Below are 22,531 nucleotides of genomic sequence, written 5' to 3'. Positions count from 1 at the left end.
TTTTGACCTCAATAGTGATTTCACTGTTAAATAGTACATCTGCTAAGAATACAAGCACGGAAACAACCAAACAAAAAGTGATTTATGGGCTGTCTGTGTCTGTTGAACCAATTGCTAAAGCAAATTGGTCCTAATCTGCCAAACATAACATCCTGTTTGTTTTTATAGAACTGACAGAAAGAATGATGTTTTTGTAAGAACTCCAAATCCAGTCTTGGCCTCTGTTACTTTATTTGTACATGCACTTGAATGCAACTTTTTAAGGCCTAAATTAGGGATTGCCCACGGAACATCAGAAATAATCCACTGAGCGTATGAAATAATTATAGACTGTAGTCTTGTATCTGTTGTTCTGTATTTTTTTTATTATTATCTTTCTTTCACCCTGTTCTTCAATACTCAGAACCGCATAGGAGAGAAAACCCCCACAAAGCAGCTATTATTATTATTATTATTATTATTTGGGTGGTGGTTATTAATTCTCAGCACTGCAGTGATTAGCATGATGGTGGTGTATGAGGTGTCTGTGTTTTGTGCTGATGGTACAGTGAGTGGATCAGATACTGCAGAAGTGCTGCTGGAATTTTTAAACACCTCAGTGTCTCTGCTGGAATGAGAGTATTCCACCAACAGTGTCCTGTGAGCACAGATAAAGGATTAAGGATGAGCAACACTGTAAACTGTGCAGCAACAGATTCAGAGCCTCTGTCTCTGACTTTACTTTATCTACAAGGTGTTTCAGCTGTAGGTAGAAGTGTGTAATAGAGTGTGGAGGACTGTGAGTGATGATTAAACAGTGTTTAAAAACTCCAGCAGCACTGCTGCAGTATCTGATCCACTCAGTGTACCACCACCAGCTCAACACACACTAACACCTCATACAACGCCAGCATGCTAATCAGTGCTAATCACTACAGTGCTGAGAATAATAATGATCCACCACCCAAATAATAATAACAGCTGCTCTGTGGTGGTATTATAGAACAGGGTGAAATGAGGATAATAAAGAATACAGAGAAACAGATAAAGAACTACAGTCTGTAATTATATATGTAATTACGAATCACTGCTATATTATCACTGCAGCTAAAAAAGTAGATAATGAGTGTAGAAACAAGGAGCTGGTGATGATGTTATGCTTGATCGGACACGGATATCCATATTCAGCTTTGGAAAAAAAAGAGAGCACTTAAAAATGATGATTTTCTTTGATTTTGACCAAAAAACCTCTGGAATATAATCAAGAAGAAGATGGATGATCACAAGCCATCAAACCAAACTGAACTGCTTGAATTTTTGCACCAGGAGTGGCATAAAGTTATCCAAAAGCAGTGTGCAAGACTGGTGGAGGAGAACATGCCAAGCTGCAAGAAAACTGTGATTAAAAACCAGGGTTTTCCACCACAACTTTATGAATATGAACTAATTTCTTTGCATTATTTGAGGTCTAAAAGCTCTAAATATTTTTTTGTTATTTCAGCCATTTCTCATTTTCTGCAAATAAATGATCTAAATGACAGTATTTTTTTTATTTGGGGGAATTGTCCGTAGTTTATAGAATAAAACAACAATGTTCATTTTTCTCGAACATAAACCTATAAATAGCAAAATCAGAGAAACTGATTCAGAAATTGAAGTGGTCTCTTATTTTTTCCAGAGCTGGAAAATATATATCTATAGGCCTTGTCCTAAAATTATACAAATTTTGCTAAAGCTTGGTTGATAGAAAAGATACATTTGTATTTTTCTCATTTCCACTTGATAGGCATTAGCCAGAGGCATCTTATCTCGGCACAAATTCATACCTTTTACTGTAATATTTGATGCACATTAGGTGTTATCAATACCATGACATTGGATCACTGACTCATTTTTTAATATCACAAAATATATTGCAGGACAAACTATCACAATATCAGTGTTTTTGTACAATATCATATATATATTTATTTAATTTCACTTTTTACAACTCAGATCTGATTGACTTTGGTGGAAAAATACTCTGATTATTTGTTTCTATATGCAGATCACAGCAGAACAGAGGTCCTTTGGGGTCAAGCATTAAAAGTTAAGCCAAAGGTCAGATATTGCTTAGAGAAACTGCAGCCGAACTCAGATCTCTGTATATAATGGCGGCGAGCTGCTCTGTAAGCCGACACTGTGACTTCAGAGCAATGCGTGACCTTTTGCACCGATATCAGAGGCTCAGGTCACGCTTTACACACACTCTACAGATGCCGTCTGGTTGTCTTCATAACATTTAAGAGACCTCTGCTCTGTGAAACAGTGTAAAGGGTTAAAAACATCATTCATTTTGACTTTTTAAATGATCTGTACATATACCGTGACACAAGTGGCTGATGAGAGGTATGAGCACATCTACTTTATACTCAAACACTTTGAAACAACTAGTGAATTCAGGATTACAGAAAGTACACTAGACTGCTGTAGACAACATAACCAACATGGTAATCTTAACAGTCTTGAAACATGTTCATACTGTGTCAAATAATCATCCATCAATTGTAAAAGGGAAGGTGAAAATCAGAAAGCAATATAATCATTAACAGGCTACAACCCCTGTAGGTTAAACAGATCCAGACTAGGCTTGTTACAATAACTCAATTAATGATTTATCGTAAAATACTGTATATCATTACTGTCCAACGAAAAACAAGTATCTCAATTTTTGTTTTAGTTTTAATTTACTAAATAATTTGAACACACAAGCTGTCAATGTTTCTTAACAAATGGACCAATAGAAATTCACCAAAATGACCTGAAATAAAATCTTTCATTAGGTGAAAAAAGTTTTATCTCTCCTTTAAAGTTGCTTTTTTTTTGGAGATACTTATTTCTCATTGGACATTAACGATATGTACATAACTCAATAATTTTCGCTGACCTCAATATGAAGAAGAACTTATTAATGTGAATATCGACTTTGTTACAATAATATTTAAAAACAATTTGTTTACTTAATTGAATTTTTTACAACATTTATATATTTTAATTACGTTGTCTGAATATTTTAATCATTAAATGTCTGAGTAATTGAATTACAGTGATACTGTATTATCATTATATCTGTGGCATAAAATTGTCTTAAAATTATTAAATAAATAAATTACTTCTGGGACAATATATTGTGCAGAACATATTGTGCACTGGTTATCTGAGACGAGCACGGAAAAAGCTAACGAAGAGTAAAAAGACTTGTGTTTCTGAATGTAAACGGCTGAAAGCTGAGGCATGAAGAAACGCTGAGTTTTCTTAAGACATTTTAAGACAACAGAACCAATGTGTCAATATGAATGAATCCATTGTGACAAGTAAACAGTGATGCTCGTTTTTGCATAAATCATAACGTAACATAAACAGATTCTGATCAGGAAATAACCTGATTGATACTTAAACTGATAGCAGCAGAGCTGAAGAGCAGAGAAGCTACTTAATGGCTAATTATTTCATTGAGTAATATTCAAACATACTCTAAAGATTTCTGCTGCACTCCATTTAACTCGGATGTCGGAGCTGAGGATGACGTCATTAATGGGATGACTGGGTTCTAGTTGAACATTAAAATTATTTTATTTTATTTTAAAATATTTCCAAAAACAGTAAGCTAGACTTTAAAGTTCCCCATAACTGGTTTCATAATACTTTATTAGTGTTTTATGGTGAACCCAGATAAATATGTACTAGTACTGTCTCAGGTTAGCACTGTTAGCAAAACCGACCGATGCTAATGCATTATAGCTTTACCTAAGTTAAGTAAAGCTAAGTACACAAAACTGTAATTCTTAAAAATTACTCATTTAAGTCAAGTCAAGAGTGCTGGATGTTATTCTATACAAATTTCTCTACTAAAAAAATGTTTATTTGGGTGAGTAAAGCGCTTCCGTTTATTTACAGTAAGCTTAGATTTTCAGATTTCCACTAAGGCTGGGTGCAGCAGCATTAGCAGTTAACTGCTAGTTCTAGCCATGGTTAGCGCTAGTAATTGCCGCCGACAGTGCTATACTGAGTAACCCTGAGTGTTCCAGTAAGCCAGGACGATATTAGCTAGCGTTTTGTCCCATGTAGCTTGTTTTAACACGATAAATGCGCAGGCTACCGGCTAGTGCTTAGCGCGGTTAGCGGCTAATGCTAATGCTGCTCCAGCCTCAGTGCTGGAGAGCTAATCTGAGCTATAACGCTGTACTTTAGCAGAGTGGCTTTACTGCTCCTTATAACCTGACTGGTAAAATTCATATTTAAGGTGCACTGGATTATAAACCCCACTGTTGATTTTGGGGAAAATTAAAGGATTTCAAGTGCGCCTTATAGTGCGAAAAATACTATGGAAAAATGTCCACAGATAGAGGTTAGATAGTACTGTGTTCAAAACAAATAGATATAAGTAATAATAAAAACCCAATATTACTGTTTATATGTGGGGCAGCCATCTTGGATTTTGAACTCAGGGTTTTGTGAGGCTCTACTGTTATTCCAATTAAAAACTTATAGGAACTTTTTGAGCTCCAGTACATGAAACTTGAAAATTACGATATCCGAGTTCAAACTGAATGCAGTTAGAGCTGTTTGGAGACCTCTTTCATTGTACTGCAAACAACCAGCTAGTTAAAGCCATAGTAGGTGATTTTGTAGAAGCCACTATTGTAAGTTGTTTTCCTGCAAATGCATGAAAGTTGAGGAATCTCTTATAAGTACAAATAAGCATGTCTAATGACCTCGCTTAAAGGCAATACAGACTAAAAGACTCTCACTCAAAACTACAATACAGACCTAGTCAAACACACACAGAGATACATGCAAGATAAACACAATTAGCTTGGTTGCTAACTACAATTCAGCTACAGTTTAGTCTCTGTCTACATATAGCCGAGTATTTTTAAATACTGTACAGTTTTCTCTCAATTTCCTTCCACATGAGACACAAACATGACCCTAAAATGGCAAAACTGACTTTTAAACACTAGTGTGAGCATGAAAACCTAGCAAAGGAAGCTAATGTCTCACAAAGTTTGCTGTTAAGCATAAAAACAATCCAAAATGAACCCAATAGCTTCCATATGCAGCTTGAAGCTTCTTCAACATCTCTAGCAGATCTCTATAACTCAGTTTATTGATCAGATTAAGAACCTATTTTGGCTAAATAACACAATAACAATAACAAAACCACCAATTACGTCCTCAACAGCATCACTTTCCTGGCTATGCCAGGCAGGATAATTCACCATTTAAATTCCTCACCAACTTTCACTGCAACTTTTCTAATTCTGTCTTCTTTCTTTCTGTCATTAGCAGTGCAAGATTGTAAAGCAAGCTCCTAACACGCAGCAGTCTGCAGACACGTCCAAAGCAAGTGCATGAGAGCAGGATCGTGAGGTAGGCAGGTAGACAGGCAAGTAAATGGCCTCATATGGCCTCCACAGAAAACAATAGTTTCTCTTTAGTCTCTTTCAATGGGGAAACTCCATTCACAGTGATGCACAGTCCTGGACTAGGCTTAATCCCTGTCTAATTAAACCAACCCATAAATTATTCCAAGAAATAAAACAGAAGCTTCTTTTTTCACCTACTATACCTTTAACAGCAGGTGTGTGCTAGTACTTAAGTTTGAAATACCCCTACTTTCTCTTATGGTGGTCACTTCTCATCATTTAGTGTTTATTACCTTTAATTGAATCTATATTAAAGTGCATGCAAAACCACTAAGGATAGAGATATACTTGCGTTCACCTATGCATGAAGGCTGCCTTGCATATTATGCATTCGGTTAGTGTGTCGGTTGTGTGCATCCTCAGAAAGGAAAAAAATGAAGAAAAAAAAAACACAATGGGCAGTACAGCATTCAGCAGCATCAAAATGGCTTAAAGTTTGAAAAAGGACTACCCGCATCTGTAAGCGATTTTGTTGCCACTGTGGTAAGCCTTCAGTAACACATAGAAAAGTATATGAACATAAGCAGCTGGTTGTCAAACAGCAAGTATATCTCCAATCTTACTTATCCATCAGTGCAAATGATCTAATAAATATCAGTGTATATTAATGCTTTTGCAAACAGTGAATTTCCTCACTAGTGCTGTACAGAAGACGTGTCAATGCTTTACTTTTACAACTACCCAGTAATTTTGACTCATCAAGCAGTGAAATTCTGTAAATTATAGGCACGGCATACAAAAATAATTATTTCTACATGAATAAAATCCACTATGTCACTACATCTGACAGTGCGTGTCCACTTGCACTTGTTTTTGACAGATTTCGCCACAAAATTCACCATGTGTGGGCTTGTCTGTGACGCTTCTCTAATATGAATTAAGTGATAGATCAATTTGAAAATAAGTAATTTTATTTTAAGACAACTCAACTTTCTGACTTTTCAGTTTGGTCCGGGCAGAAAAGGGCAGGTTTGAAAGGTGCCGCACATCAAAGTCCGGACCAAAGGACCGAAATTTGGTCAAACCAAAAGATCTGGCCTCTGTTATGTTCTACTGAACCATGGTCTGCTTTTTTGCAGTGTGAACACACTTTTCTAGATCGTTCAGTGCAGTGCAGTTCAGACCGATTACAGAAAGTTGAGGCAGGCTATTGTTTTCCATTCAACAAAAAAAAATAAAAAGGAACTGTGTTTTGACGAAATACAATTCCACTCCACAGCAATTATACTACAGCAGCTTACGCTGGTGATTCCTGGATCTGCGGGGACTCTGTTAAGCTCATTCAGCTGTGTGACATCTGCACTGGAAGAGAACCAGATTCTATATCTGATTCAGTACAAAACTGACAACCAATCAAGTGTAAGGATAGGGAGACCCAATGACCTCAGGTGATGACAGCAGGACCTTGCAACTTTTAGTCCGCTTACTAAACAGGAAACCAAAACTAACTGGGCTAACCTGTGTACAATGTAACAAACAAATGAATTCGGACTCTGGATTGCCTTCAATAAATCATATTGTATTTGTATTCTCGTTATCCAGACCTTGTCGTTATTCGCTTCTCTGTATGACATAACAACCCTTTTTTTTAATAACTATTTCCTGATTAATCACAACATGGGGCTGTTGAGCATTTTTGCCATAAGTTGAGACTGCTCTTGACACAATTGAACCCGCCAAACACTGCGGCATGCAGCAGCTCTATCCATTAAAATGAATAGGGTGCATTGAGGCAAAGTGGCAAGTGGACACGTACCATTAGTATTCTATGTAAACACCACACATTATAATATGAAATCAGAGGTGTGCTTGCAGATATCTTTTTTTTTTTTGAAGTTCAGAAAAAAAGGCACTGGGGAGTTGGAGAAGGATATGGCTACATTAATCACACAGAATCAGAAAAAGTGGCCGACTAGGAACAGTCCCAGGATGAGGAAGAAGCTGGGTTCCTGGAATCCAACAACAAGGCCGATAGCAGCACAGAGGATTGCAAAGGTCGGGGACAGAGTCTGGCCCAGCCCCACCTCAGGCTGAGCCGGAGGATCCACTAAGGTCTCGCTGGGCAGTGGCTGCTGAACAAGCTGGCTTTCCAGGCCATCTTGGGTCTGAAGGGGAGCAGGATCTTCATGGAACGGTTCAAAACCTGTCAAGCAAATATCTCTGTCTTTGTCTTCAGGTGTCACTGCTTTATCATTGGCAGTGAAATTTGTAGATGTGTCACTTTTGAAAAGACATGTCAAGCCTGGACCAGCACCATCTTTGCAAGCTGTGCTCTCAGAGGCTGATGTCGTCTCTGCATCCACCACCTCCTTCAGTTCTGGTGCCTGTCCTTCTCTTTGTTGGAGATGTACACAATCCCTGGGGTCTGATACAATGTCCTCTCCTGTTGGCCCTAGATGGGTGACTGTGATGCCTGGGACATCCATCCCACCTGGAAGGTTCTGGGCATCCTCTACATTTTTGTTAGTGTCACTTTCAGGTTCCTTCATGGACAGACATTCTATGCCAGGTATCTCATCATAATGACTACTGTGACTACTGAGATCTTCTTCGTCTTGGCAGCTTGCACTGTCACTTGCAGTGTTCATCTGACTGAAGGGGCATGCCCATATGGACTCATGCTGTACCTGCAAAGGACCTTCATTCTCATCATCTTGATGAATTGTCTGACTTTGCATGGTAGATGGTAGCATCTCACTAACAGCTATTTCTGGTATCATTTCTTCTTTGAATTTATCTCCATCCTCTTTCAATTCCTCTGACTCAGGTTCACCTACCTGTTGGATGCATGGATGCATGGCCGGTGCGGTTATGGCTAAGGCAAAAGGCACTTGGGCTGAAACCTCTGACTGGGAGTCGTCTTGATTTGGGGGTGAATATTGGTTGAGTTTGGTAGAAACTTCAGTATCATCTTCAGTTACTACTGTAATCATAATGTTGGGTAGTTCAGAGTGAGAAACTGGGTAATTTGGGACTTCAAGTTGTGCCTCTTTAAGTTGCTGAACGGTCACACTCAGGTTCTCAGTCTGTGACAGGGATTCTGACCCATTGGCATGACCAGTGGTTTCTGGATGATCTACTTGTAGTGGATTTGTAGGTGACTCCTGTAAAGGATGTTTATCAGAGGAATCTTTGATACAAGGCAGAGGACGTTTTGCCAGAGTTGTTTCTTCTCTGGTATTAGAAGGAGCCTGGGAAACCTAAAACCAAGAGAGGAAGTGTTAGAGTTTTTTTGTATACAACTAATAACTATAGTTCATCTCTAGTTGTGCTATTTGTCAGAAGCCCTCTAGCCCAGCCATCAATGGAAAAGGACAATCATAACACCACCATGAGATTGAGACTGTTTCATCATGGTTTGTCAAATGAAACATGACAATGCGGCTATGCATGCAAGTGGGTGTTACACTTGAATGAGTGTATTAGTCTCTGAAATTTCCAATTGATCAACTGTCTGGTCCTGTATTTGCATCTCACTCCAATTTTGTCTAATTTCTCAGAATTTTCCAGTATTGCGAAAAGTCCACCACTCAGAGATATCTGTCCATAACAGGTCATGTGGTCAGAAACTTACAGTTGATGAAAAAGGTACAAACTAGTCCTTATCCCATTTCTTCCCCAATTCACAAGGCCAATTAGCCAACCTACTCATTAGGACTCTCCCTAAGACTAGTAATGCCCCAACACCAGGAGGGTGAAGACAAACACATGCCTCTTCCGATACATGTGAAGTAAGCCACCGCCTCTTTTCGAACTGCTGCTGATGCAGCATTGCCGAGTAGCATCATAGCGTACTTGGGGGAAAGCGCAGCGACTCGGTTCAGATACATCAGCTCACAGACGCTTCATGATGATCGACATCACCCTTTGGAGTAATAAGGGAAGAGAGCCATGATGACAAGCTGCATAAACGGGATTCGAACCAGCGATCTCCCGATTACAGTGCCAGCGCCTTAGTCCGCTGGACCACTTGGAGTCGATTTTTACTTATGTAGTAAAAAAATAGGGTATATGTTGATATTTAATAAAATCCATTCATCAAGCTACCAAAGCAATTTCATAAGCCACTGGCTACCACACAACTTTAAAGCATAGAAAATATCCGTCCATCCCTACAGTTGGTAAGGGACTTGTTTTAAAAAGAATGCTGCTCTCTTTTCCATAAGTGTTGTGATGTAATGTTTTGTCAGTTCACAGCTCTTGTTTCTGAAATGCCTCAGACTTATCTAGGTGTAGTTTCGTATACACAGAAGTTGACCTTTGTAATGAAGTCACAGGTAAGGTTCCTGCACAGTGCTGTTATGTCAGCTTAACCTAACGATCCAAGGATAAACAAGATTTTGCATACAACTACAGATGACCTAAGGATGAACTTTAGTCTCCAGACGTACACCTACACTGGGTTACTGACAAGACAGGTATCTAATAAAGTGTCCATGGTGCGCTATAGTCTGGAAAAAAGGGGTTTTTAAACCCCTCAGTTTCACTGCTGGACTGAGGATCGTCCACTATCCAGAAATATCCAGCAAACAACATCCTGTGGGCAGCGTCCTGTGACCACTGATGAAGGACTAGAGGATGTCTAATAGAGTGGAGGACAGCGAGTGGAGAACACAGTGTTTAAAAACACCAGCAGCACTGCTGTATCTGATCCATAGTGGTCCTGTGGAGTCCTAACCAATAAAAACAGGGTAAAAAAAGGAAAATAATAAAGTATACAGAAAAACAGATACAGGACTGCAGTCTGTAATTATAGAACTACAAAGTGCTCCTATATCATCGCTGTCCAATGAAAAACATGCATCTTCAAAACAGAAACTTTACAGAGATATAAAACTTTAAGTTCCAGTGGAAGTCAACATAGAAAGAGTTTTTTTTAAGATAATTTTGTTGAATTCATTAATGCAGACATCTTGACACTGTCTAAGGGACAGTTTGTGTGTTTTAATTATGTGGTAAACTAAAAAAAAACTCAAATGCAGATATTTGTTTTTCACTGGACACTGACAATATGCTCAGTGGAGCTGATAAGATGGAAAATGGGTGTAAAAACAAGGAAGTGGTCATAATGTTCTTATATGACCGTGTATGTATGTTATTTTTTACTTACTGTTACTGTTATATAGTAGTGCTGAGGTGTGTGTGTGTGCAGGTTTCAGGATATGACCTGAATTCAGTACCTGCTTTAGGTCATTCACAAGTGCCATTTAAACAAGTATCATTATTCCATAGTGCTCATGCTGGTGTTTTACTAGTGATTACAGATAAAACACCACCTATAATTTGTGCATGAATAATAATACTTGTATTGGTTTTGACTAAATTACTACATGTATTAGGACAAATTAGCAAAATATTACATAAAAGCAACATAAATCTAAATGAGAAATATTAGTGACAAGTGCAAAATACCATTATGATAGAGAGTATAATGGTAATCTTAATGAATTAACTCCTTATTAAAAAAAGACACTTTGTACAACACTACCGCAATTCAGTGTAACATGGACAAAAATAAAAAATAAAATATGGTAAAAGTACAATATATATATATATATATATATATATATATATATATACATATATATATATATATATATATATATATATATATATATATACACATACGTGATAAACTTGACATAAATACACTCAACATCAAAAAGACTCTTAGAAGGCCTAGAAGGAAGTGTTAGATTTCAATGCTGTTTAAAAAGAAGGTTACCAGGGTCTTATTTACTTTTGGTCTTATTATTTATTGAGCTACTCCTCCATTAGAAGAGTGTAATGTATGTCTAACATTACATGCCCCGTCTTGTCGAATCCCAGTCATGCAGCTCGCCATCAGCTTCCAGAGCCCCAAAAGAGCACAACTGGCCTTGGTCTCTCTGGGTGTTGCTCTTTCCCCTTATCACTCCTAGGGTGATGTGGATTAGCACAAGGCATCTGTGAGCTGATGTATCAGAACCGAGTCACAGCACTTTTCTCCAAGCACGCTGAGATGCTTCTTAGCAATGCTGCATCAACAGCAGTTGGAAAAGTGGTGGTAGCTGACTTCTCATGTCAGACGAGGCATGTGGTAGAAAATTAGGAAAAAAAATAAAATGTAATCCTTAATGGTCCTTTATTCATTAATTGTTCCTGGTAACCTTTATCTTACTTCTGCAAAGAATTGCAATCCAAAACTTCCTTCTGGGTGAAACTATTTTTCTGATTATGAATGTACTACCACTTCACTTTGGAATTGTGTGTCTGATGTGTTGTCTCAGGACTCTTAGCACAGATGATACATAATATAAAATACTTATAAATATCTAAGACAATGTTTGATCATTTGATAAAGCATGCAACATGGCTGATGAATACAAAATGTAAAAAAAAAAAAAAAAAACATGAACAAAGACGAGTGATATATAAGATATAAGCTAACTGAAGCAAAGGTTTTTTCCCCCAATGACAAGTTTGTGCCGACTCCCGAGTTCACGAGAAGCGCCTCGTATTCAGCACAAAATGTTCTTGCTCTTTAAGTGCAGCATGTTCCTCAAATAGGGCGCTTTTAAAAAGTCAGTGGAAACATCCAAAAAGTCATCTTCGCTCATTGTTTCTATGCTTATATGTCAAGTTCTGCACTTCTGTTATACACTGTACATTAAAACTGCACAAAAACAAATCCTAAAATATAATAAAAATAATCATCTTTATTTTGGAAACTACTGTGAGTTATGTAACTACAATACATGGACAGACAATATACACTTATATACAAGACATTCTACTGTACAAGATGCATGTTACAAAAAATACAGTTAAAAAAAAGTAGAGGGTGCCAAAAACAGGGTGAAGGGTTAGCGTGCGGCGTGTTAGCGTGCAGCGTGCACTTTACCTAAGTTCTTGCTGAAGCTTCAATGAGCTGTCCAGGTGGAAAAGCAGAACAAAATTACTTGTAATTACATTAATGAATAATTACAACATGATATGAAGGTTGGCTGGGTGCAGTAAGCCAAAAAAGCCACAGCATGTGAAGAGAACGTACTGAAAAGATCAAGTTAAAGTGAAAAATACAGTGAAAAATACGCTGTCCTAGTCAGATCACATTCATGCTCATAGTAAAATTAATCACGGATTCAGTAACTGCTGACGATATTTACGAGATATCACAATCAGCTGTTCAAAGATTGGGAAAATGTCAGTAGTCATTTTAGTGATTAAATTTAATACTGTGTTGTGTAGTGTAATAAATGTGTAATATTTTTTTTATTGTGATTAAGTTAGTTCAAGGATAGTTTCAGAATTCCCCACAGTGGGGTCGTATTAAAAGACTCAAAGCCAATTTGCAGCTGTTGTTATAACGATAGACACAGAACCCTTTATTACATGACTGAATTAATCCTGACTGCAGTTAATAAAGGTCAGAATAAAGCACAGAATTATATATATAAAAAAATAAAGAAAATAGTATTAATAATGGCATCTAAGTTACATCTGAATTAGATGCCAGTTGAATTGAATAATTTTATTATTTTGAAATCGTATTTACAGTACGCAATATGAGGTTCACTATATGCCCCTTATAGAAGTACTGCCAATAGAATAGGACTCTTTAGAAAAGATAAACATAAGCCTACTGCATCCCTTACTAATGCCAAGCACAGTATACTACTGCTAAAGTCTTTTAGTGCCAGATCTCATGGGACACCTTCAGGAAATGCAGGAGACCATCTCATTATTAGCCAGGTTGTTTTAATGTTATGGCTGATCAGTGTATAGTTTAGATATAACCTATATTATAAAGTGATATTTGATGACATATTTTTGTACTACTGTTATGCCGAATGATCTAAATTATATTATTATTTTTATTGCATCTATACAAATACATGTTATAATGCTCTGTTCAATTTTTCTTTTACTTCTTCTCATATGAGTGAATCTCCAATAAATAAGCAAAGAAATACAATTAAATAAAAGCAAATAAATAAATCAGCATTAAGCTGCAGCAGAAACAAAACAATAAATTATTTAAATGTATGATCTGTTTTTCAGATCATGGGCTTTTCACATGCATCCTCTTTATTTCCTATATCTATTAGGCTTTCATCTTTAAGAGATGATCTAAGATATTAAAGTGTATATATTATATACACAGTTTCATTACATTTCTATAATAGGATAAAAAAAAAACCTATTTGTTTTTATTTTTTTTTAATTTACTGACACATTTCAGAATATTAACTAAAAGTGGGTACCAGTATTCACACTGTTGTTTGGATTTAATACTTTATTTATTTTACATTTATTTAATTTCTATATTGCTTCAGCTTATCATATTTAAACAATTTATACACTTCACTGATCTGGATCTCCTGTACTGTACGTTACACTAAGCAGACAGCACTAACCTCGAGGTCGATCTCAGGTTCGATGACGAGCGGACACTCCACACGGGGAACCGCCACAGCTGCCTCTCTCTCTGTAGCCGCCACGTCTCCTAAAACATAATCACACATGATCTGATGCTGATCTGAGAGATCAAATTAAATCAAAAGAGATCTGGAGCTGACAGAGACCTGATACTTCAAAGTGAGCTGGAAATAAACTACAGCATGAAGAAAACCAGCTGCTTTAACCCTCCTGTTTTGTTACAGGCCAAGCTGACCCATTTAAAAATACAGGAAAAATATTTAAAATCATTTTTGGAGAATTAAACATGTACCATCTCTGATATGGACAAAGCCTAGTCTTAGAATAAACAGCATTTTTCATGGAGATTTTTAAACTAGTAAAGGATAAAAATATAATCTATAACTAGGCCTAATCCCTGTCTGGGAATCTAACCCTTATATGTTTATATTACAGCTAAACTGCTCCAGTCAATTTGACCCAGAAATGTTTTCACGATCAATATCACCTACTGCACTTTACTGTCCACTGTGGGTGGTAATGCCTTTTTTGATATATTACAGGTACAGACGTGACTCATTCACAAGATAATACCTCACATTGTTTCCTGAGGTAACATTTTTCAGCATCTCCAGAAACTCCTTCCATCAAGACGCTGAGAAAACTATTCCAGGTGACTCTCCCTCATGAGATTAAAATACCAAGAGTGTGCAGATCTGCCCTCAAAGATAAATGTGATACTTAGAAGAATCTAAAGTATAAAACATATTCTGGTTTGTTTAACAGTTTTTAACTAAATAATTCTGCATGTGTTCCTGTATAACTTTAATATAGTCTTCAATATTAAATTTACAATGTAAAAAATAAATAAATATATATTCAAACACATTGAATGAGAATATGTGTGTCCAAACTTTTGACTCAGGACATTAGGACCTGAAGACTGCACTGCTATCTAGCTGTCAGGATTGGAGGATATTTACATGTAAAATAATAATTTAAAAATAAAACAGTGTTTTTAAGAATCTTTTTCACTAGTATTATTTTTTCTTTATTTTTTGTATATATTGATTTTACCTTTTATGTGTATATATATATATATATATATATATATATATATATATATATATATATATATATATATATATATATATATTATTTTTCTTTTTTTAATGAAAATTATTTATTTAAAAATGTGTAAAAACGTATTACTATTATTTTTTTCCTTTTTCTAATTTCTTATCTAATGTTTCAATCCCTTTTAAATGAGTGTCACCCTCAATGTATTCCCGAGTCAAAACATAAAGGTTGATTGATTGATTGATTGATTAAATATACCCTTACTGCATTATTTTCTTTTATGTGGCTAAATGTTTGGTTAGTCTCATACCTTCATCTGTGTCCTGATCGAATTCGTAATCGTCGTCCATTCTAAAAGGCAAAAAACTGAGATTTAGTACAAACAGCCGATGTGTTAATGACCTGTGACATAATTCAGGATGGGGCAGCATGCTTTAGATGTGTAAAGACAAAGAATTTTAAAGCAGTTCTCCAAAACTGTCTGCTTTAACACTGAATTCAATAAATAAATGTAAAGGTTTATGAAAAACAGCACAAGTTCAGTATAAATGATTAAAAGAGCAAATAGAAGGCGTGATGAGGAGGAGACGAAAGACACTTTAGTGCTTTTACAAAAGCAATGGAAAGAACCTAAGACCCCTGTGACATTTGTCTCCATAGTAACAACTTTGCGTAGCTTCACCATGCATCTTCTTTCCAGGCTCTTTATTGGACGGAGGCCTCGGGGGCTGTTCCTCTAATCTGTGCTCTGCTCCTCAAACCTGTCACGAGACTCTGAAGAGGTATTAAAAAAATCACCTGATGGCATCTGCCCTCAACTCCATTTACTGCCACATCAAAACAGTATTGGGACATCTCTGGGAAAGGGCTGGCTGGACATTGGTGATCTGACACTGTGCAGTTTATGAAGTGCAGTCTCGTGTTTTTATCCAGATGGTGGTTATATGTCTGCATTTAGAGCTAAATGTTGAATTTCTGCTCTTTGAGTTTAATACTTTTTTGAATCAGTCAAATTTTGTAGTTTGTAAATTAGTAAGTAGCTACTGTCTAACTAAAACTATCAGTTTTATTTTTGCCTGTATATTTAATTATAACTTGCCTATATATACATACAGCTCTGGAAAAAAAAATTAGACCACTTCTGAATCAGTTTCTCTGATTTTGTTATTTATAGGTATATATTTGAGTAAATTAACATTGTTGTTTTATTCTATAAACTTCCAAAACGGACAACATTTCTCCCAAATTAAAAAGATATTGTCATTTAAAGCATTTATTTGCAGAAAATGAGAAATGGCTGAAATAACAAAAAAGATGCAGAGCTTTCAGACCTCAAATAATGCAAAGAAAACAAGTTCATATTCATAAAGTTTTAAGAGTTTAGAAATCAATATTTGGTGGAATAACCCTGGTTTTTAATCACAATTTTCATGCATCTTGGCATCTTCTCCTCCACCAGTCTTACACACTGCTTTTGGATAACTTTATACCACTCCTGGTGGAGATATTCAAGCAGTTCAGCTTGATTTGATGGCTTGTGATCATCCATCTTCCTCCTGATTATATTCCAGAGGTTTTCTATTTGGTAAAATCAAAGGAACTTATCATTTTTAAGTGGTCTCTTATTTTTCTCCAGAGCTGCATATGATTATATATCCTGTTTGTGAATTAAGCTGGATCCTCCCTGTATATTTTGGAGAGGACAAAAATAATAGTGTAATGTGGTTTAGGTCAAGCAGACTAGAGCCTATTTACTGTATTATAATATCACAGTGTAGTTATGATGCTTTTTTAAATTAGAAGATTTTAATAGGTTGAATAAGTGAGCTTAATGCAGAGTTTTAATGGAGGAAATGCTAGCTCCATATTCCACCCTCAACAGCTTGGAAAGAAAAAATGTGTCATCAGCTGTGTGTGACAAAAAGATCAAAAATGAATAAAAAGTAATTTACCTTAAAAACAAACGTTTTTTTTGTTAAGGTTTCTGTTTTCACCTATTTAATGGTTCTTCGTATTCACAGCTCCTTTATAAATTGATTCTTTATTAACCAAAAACTGGTTCTCCTATTGCATTTCTCAAAGAACTCTTTGTAACACCTTTGTGTTTAAGTGTATATAACAAACAAAAGACGCATTGGACAAGACTAAAAAATCATGCAGGAAATGTCGTGCTTCTAAGTAGTAGCTGTAGAAGACATCATCTGACATTACAACATTACAACATTCTGATTCTTCAGCTGTCTTGGAGTGAAGGACCAATATCATCTGACATTTGGGAAAAGGTCGAAAGATCATAAGCAAGCCTCCTGGGTGATAGAGCACACTTTTATTTTAGTACCAGATCTACTAAACTCAACATAGTGTTCCATTACACTGTGAACCGTATCAAAACTCAGGTATTTGTCCTCAAAGGCTAGGACACACTGGCGGATGCGTCTGCGGATGTAGCTAAAGACTGTAGCGCAGACTCCTGTTTGCATGCAGTCGTTTCCGTGTCTCTACCCAGCAACCCCTACAAAAAGGTCAAGTGTAAGAGCTGAAAGAGCCAGGGCTGAAAGCGACACCTCCCTTGTCCTATTTTCAACCCCCTCGTGCCCTCTAGGATAGCTGCCATTCTGAGGAGTGTGTGTTGTTGTGTGTTGATGTGAATATTGTGTACGTGTGTGAGTGCACACACACCACACACTACTGTCAGAGGAGCTCCCCAAATCCTCACACAATGTGAGAGCAAGCTCATTATACTACACAGGGAGAGCTGGGGGGCATCACACACTGCTGGACGAGGACCCATAAAGTGACTCCTGAAGTGAAGTCCAAATGCTGTGGTGACCTGGTTATACAAAGTGCTGCTGCAGTCTGCTCGACTGGGCATGGAGGCGTGATGTGTGTGATGATGGGAAGGAGGCAAGAGCATCATTAAGCTTGACTTTGCCCTTCATGGATTAAGGATAATGCCATTAACTTGTTAGATTTAAATGTTCACATCATTCCCACATGATTGCAAAGACTAGGGATGCATGGTGATATCTGTCACTTTGACAGGGTACCAATAATTATACTTTTTTTTTGCTGAGCACTATTATTTGGAATACTCCAGACACTAGGAGGGTGAAGATTAGCACATGCCTCTTTCTCTGATACATGTGAAGCCTGCCACTGCCTCTTTTCCAGCTTTTCATTGATTCCGCATCACAAGCCAGTCAATGCACTTAGTGGAAAGTGCCAGATCCCCAGATCTAATACATCACCCAACAGATGCCTGTGCCAGCAAACACCACAATGAGAGTGATGAGGGGAGGGATCGCCATTTACCCACTCAGAGAGAGCATGGCTAATTGTGCTCTCTCAGACTCTGGCTGCTGATGGTGCTGCTGATGAACTTACAATCCTCAGGCTGTAGTTTGATCATCTTAGGCAAGGTTTATACTGTACTTGGTGCACTGTAATTGGCGTAAGGGTACGTGTACCAAAGATGACTTGATCCTGAGGGTTCAGCCCCGGCACCCTGGCACCATGAGCCTAATGCTTCAAATGTACGTTATGTAAGACACGGAAGTGCCAAGTATAAGCTAGGGGTGATACAAAATATTGATTTTGTGATATAACACAACGTTTTAATTAACTACATCTATATGTAGCATCAAATATCCATTTTTTGGTTGAAACATACCGGCAGGTGCTCCCTAAACTCCCTAAGACTCGCCCACAATTTGACGAATGTTACTGCTTCATTACTCAATGTGGGGGCTCTAAAACTGACACCAATAAATTCATAATATTTTGATATTCTTTATGCAGAAGTAATTTATCCTCTTTAGTAACACAGATGCTTTAAAGTATCGTAGAGACATTTATAGCACTATATCAAGTATAGCAGAATCACAGTATTGTGATATCATAATCGTGAGCCAACTATTGCAATAATATTGTAACATGAGATGCTCTGTGATTGCGATCCCTAGCATAAACATCGGTAGTGTTTACAGCAATTCGTGATCAACAATCTCAAGCAAAATAACAACTGAGCCTTCGGTCTTAACCTCTAGAGAGGGCCACCAATAGCTTCATTTTTCAAAGAAAAGTAAATGCAGTGTATGTTTAAAATGTGTTAACATTCACTGTGGGAAGTCAGTGGTCTAATGTTTATAAAAGTGACCTTGAGAATGGCACCCCATCCACTACATGCTCCTTGGGGAGTGAGATGCTGCTCACCAATTTGAGTGTGCTCACTGCCCATAATCATGACGGGTTAATATGTTAAACCCCAGGTCTTAGTACTAACACAAAAATCATTATGATTTATTTGATAACCATTTAACTGCATCCTACACAGTTCTATTTCAGGATATGTGAAACTGATGCTAATTGTGGCAGCAATACTAAAGGTTACAATGCTCCAAAATAGATGTGTAGACATGCACACAGAGGTTTAACTGGTTAAATAAAGAAGACAAATTATTTTTTCTCAATATTAATGGTACACAATGTGACATTGGACAATCAGCCTTTGTTCTGTATACCTTGTTTTCCTGAGTAAAGCTAAGTGTGGGAAAGAGTATTCTATAACCAGGCTTGGGGACAGGCTTTTAGGGGTCAAAATTGCCCCTGCACTACTCTGCGAAAAAAATCTAGTTTAAAACCAGCTTTTGCTGCTAGCTGTTTCTTGAAAATCATGTTAGTTGAACAGTTGTTCATTCAGACAAAGATGTAGCCTATATTGTCAAAAGTATCCACTCGCCTGCATTGTGTTTGGTGATGTAAGACTTGAATGGAGCTGCCTGAGCTGAAGGTCTGTAGTATTTTGTAGCTGAGTTGTTTCATTCCCAGTCTCTTTCACTGTGTTATAATATCACCTGACTTGTTGCACAGGTGTTGCGTCCTCTCATGGTACAATGATGGAGTTCACTAAGCTCCTGAGAGAGACCTATTCTTTCACTAATGTTTGTAGAAGCAGTCTGCATGACTAGATGCTGCTTTTTTACACCTGTGGCCATGGAAGTGATTGGAAATTGAGAACAATGCTTTGGACAGGTAAGCAAATATGTTTGGACATATTTTGTACTTTATATTAATTGACTAGCATAATAATCATTACATGAAGGTTGTGTGGTTGGTTAATCAGTTCATGTTGGTCATGGTGGTCATCCAGCAGCAGCAGCATGGTAAAGCTTAGGTTAGGCCTGTCATGATAACTACATTATTGACTTATTGTAAAATAAATGGACATTACCTTAATCATATTTGAACATCGTGATATGATCTATTGTGTTTATTTGTATGTTTGTTCACATATATAACAGTCAATGACTAAATGCTATAATAACTCAACTATGACTCCATACATACAGTGTGGACTTCAGCAGGTGAAGAAAAGGTATATATTTCCCAAACCATGATTAATTAAAATGGTGTTGTCTTCAAAAGGGTATAATTGCTTTGCTATGCTATGATATTAATATTATGTCAGTGACAATAATATTGTTTACTACAATCGTCTACATATCATCTACAAAAAAATGATCTTGACAGGCCTAGCCAAGGTTGATCATATTAGCTATCTACCTTGATCAAACTTTTATAAAAACACATGCTATGCTGGTCTGTCCAACCAGTTTGACCATCTTGTGTCTTGTGCTGTCCATTCTGGATTTTTCTGATTTCATATATTTCCTTTTTTTAAGGTGGTCTGCTGCTGCTGCACCCACCTACCTGTATCTGGAGGGTTTGAGGATGCCTCTGAGCTCCACCTCCTCCACCTTGCTGGCCTGACCCGCGGTATTATCCTCGTAGGAGACCTGCAGGGTCACCCAGTAATTCCTGCCCTGGTTGTTGGCCCAGAACTCGCCGTCGCCCGTTTCGTATCGCACGACGAAGTCGATCCGCGCCCCGTCGAACAGGTAGGGCTCGGCGAAGGAGAGGCGCACTCGGAAGGCGTCCGTGTCTCCGTCGTTAGAGCCCTGCTCGTACTCGGCCGGGTAATCGAAGTGGGTCATCCAGCCGTCCATGGTGGAGCGCACGTGCACGGACTTGTGGTAGGAGATGTTCAGCACGCGGACGAGGACGTCGAAGGACAGCGGCTCGTCCGGCACCTCCATGACGCGCTCCACCTCCACCTTGCGGGTGCGCACGGCGTCCTCCAGCGCGTCTCCGGACAGCGGCTGGAAGTCGGGGCGCGCGCGGTAGGTGGGCTGCCTGTAGGCTTTGCGGTACTTGGCCTCCTCCTCCTCCCAGCGCGCCTCGGTCTCCTCGTCCTCCTCGTCCGAGTCGAAGGCCACGAAGTTCCGCACGTCCACCAGCTCGCCCCCGGACGCGTCCGCGAAGGACACGCGTCTCTGCAGCGCTAGGCGGATGCGCATGTACTCGGCCGTCTCGTCCGCCAGCGAGTGGCCGCGCTTCCTGGGCACCGGCGAGCAGCGCGGGATGAGGCGCACGTCCTCCTCCTCCTCCTCGTCACCGTTTTCCTCCTCATCGTCGTCGTCCGCCTGCGGGCTGCGCTCCTTCCTCACCGGCATGAAAAGCCCCCCCTGCGCGGGGATGGTCAGGAACTTGTTCTCCTGCGCCATGGCTGCTCCAGTCCCAGTCCCTGCCCCGCGCTTCCTGTCGCTCCCAGGCCGCTCTCAGAAGCAGCAGTCCGGCATAGCAGCACCGCAGAGACCCGTCACAGCGCTCCGGCCAGTCACCCGCCGCCGCTCAGCAAGCAGACTGACAGGGGGGGGGCAACACTCCAGCCCTACAGCAGCAACAGCGCGGTCCGATGGTCCGGGCGAAACGGCAGGAATGCGGCTAAATTTAGCAGGACTGCGTGCTTCTGAAGTGCAGCGTTGTCCAGGGGTCAAACCGAGCTAAAGTATTCAGGGAAGTATAGACCCCCCCCCGCCCCCTCCACTCCCCCCGTCCTCAGGAGCAGAGTTGGTCCGCTCCACGCTGACCACGCCCCCCTGATCCGCTTAAAGCACTTAAAGCACAGCGAGGGCTGGAGCTCCTGACACTGACAGTAGCAGCAGCAGCAGCAGCAGAAATAATCCTGATCTGTGAGCAAGAAGCAAGAAGTGATGTGTAATTAATAGTGGTGGCTAACAGTAATAGTAATGATAATAATTCGTAGTAATATCTAGGAATGTGCCATATCATGTCCTTACACAATAACATTGTCTTTCTTTAAACTATTACAAAATCTATATTGTGTGAAAGCCCTTATCCATCACAGTAATTCGTAAGTTGTACATATGACATATCTCATAATCATGACTTAGTATATCATATTAATGACTTATTGGAAATGGCAAAAATGGCTTTCCATACATACTATTGTGATGTTTATTTGCATGCACTAAATAATATGCACGTTAGAATTGTGTTTGCCTTGATACATTACATTATTTTATATTTCATTATTTATTTATTTTCTAGAAAATCAAAGTCTTTGTAATTTTGTCCATTTTGTTTACAACTGACTGTTTTATTTTTTATGTACTAATTAAATCCTTTATATTTATTTTGTACACTGTAAAATATTTCATTAACTAAATTCAATTGCTCACATACTGGCCATACTTTGCTAGTTTGTTTTGTGTGTAGCAATTTTAAATATACTTGCCATCCGT

The 22,531-nt window shown here is 38.4% G+C and overlaps 1 protein-coding gene across 2 annotated transcripts; it reads right to left on the bottom strand.

The window, feature by feature from the left end:
- Positions 1-1,919: 1,919 nt before the first annotated feature.
- On the bottom strand, positions 1,920-21,767 carry si:ch211-167b20.8 (protein phosphatase 1 regulatory subunit 3A). Of its 2 annotated transcripts, XM_007256175.4 has the most exons (5): positions 20,637-21,767; positions 15,238-15,278; positions 13,847-13,935; positions 12,331-12,357; positions 8,528-8,647 (listed from the first exon to the last, which is right to left on the bottom strand). In XM_007256175.4, the coding sequence occupies exons 1-4, from the start codon at positions 21,488-21,490 to the stop codon at positions 12,331-12,333; spliced, it is 1,011 nt and encodes a 336-aa protein (XP_007256237.3). In that variant the 5' UTR covers positions 21,491-21,767; the 3' UTR covers positions 8,528-8,647. The 2 variants fall into 2 exon arrangements, with proteins under 2 accessions (XP_007256236.3, XP_007256237.3); XM_007256174.4 differs by lacking the exon at positions 12,331-12,357 and having other exon boundaries at positions 1,920-8,647.
- Positions 21,768-22,531: the final 764 nt, after the last annotated feature.

The sequence above is a fragment of the Astyanax mexicanus genome, chromosome 12 (genome assembly GCF_023375975.1).
Source record: "Astyanax mexicanus isolate ESR-SI-001 chromosome 12, AstMex3_surface, whole genome shotgun sequence".
In the NCBI taxonomy this organism is placed as follows: Eukaryota; Metazoa; Chordata; class Actinopteri; order Characiformes; family Acestrorhamphidae; genus Astyanax; species Astyanax mexicanus.
This window is presented reverse-complemented; position numbering and strand designations above follow the sequence as displayed.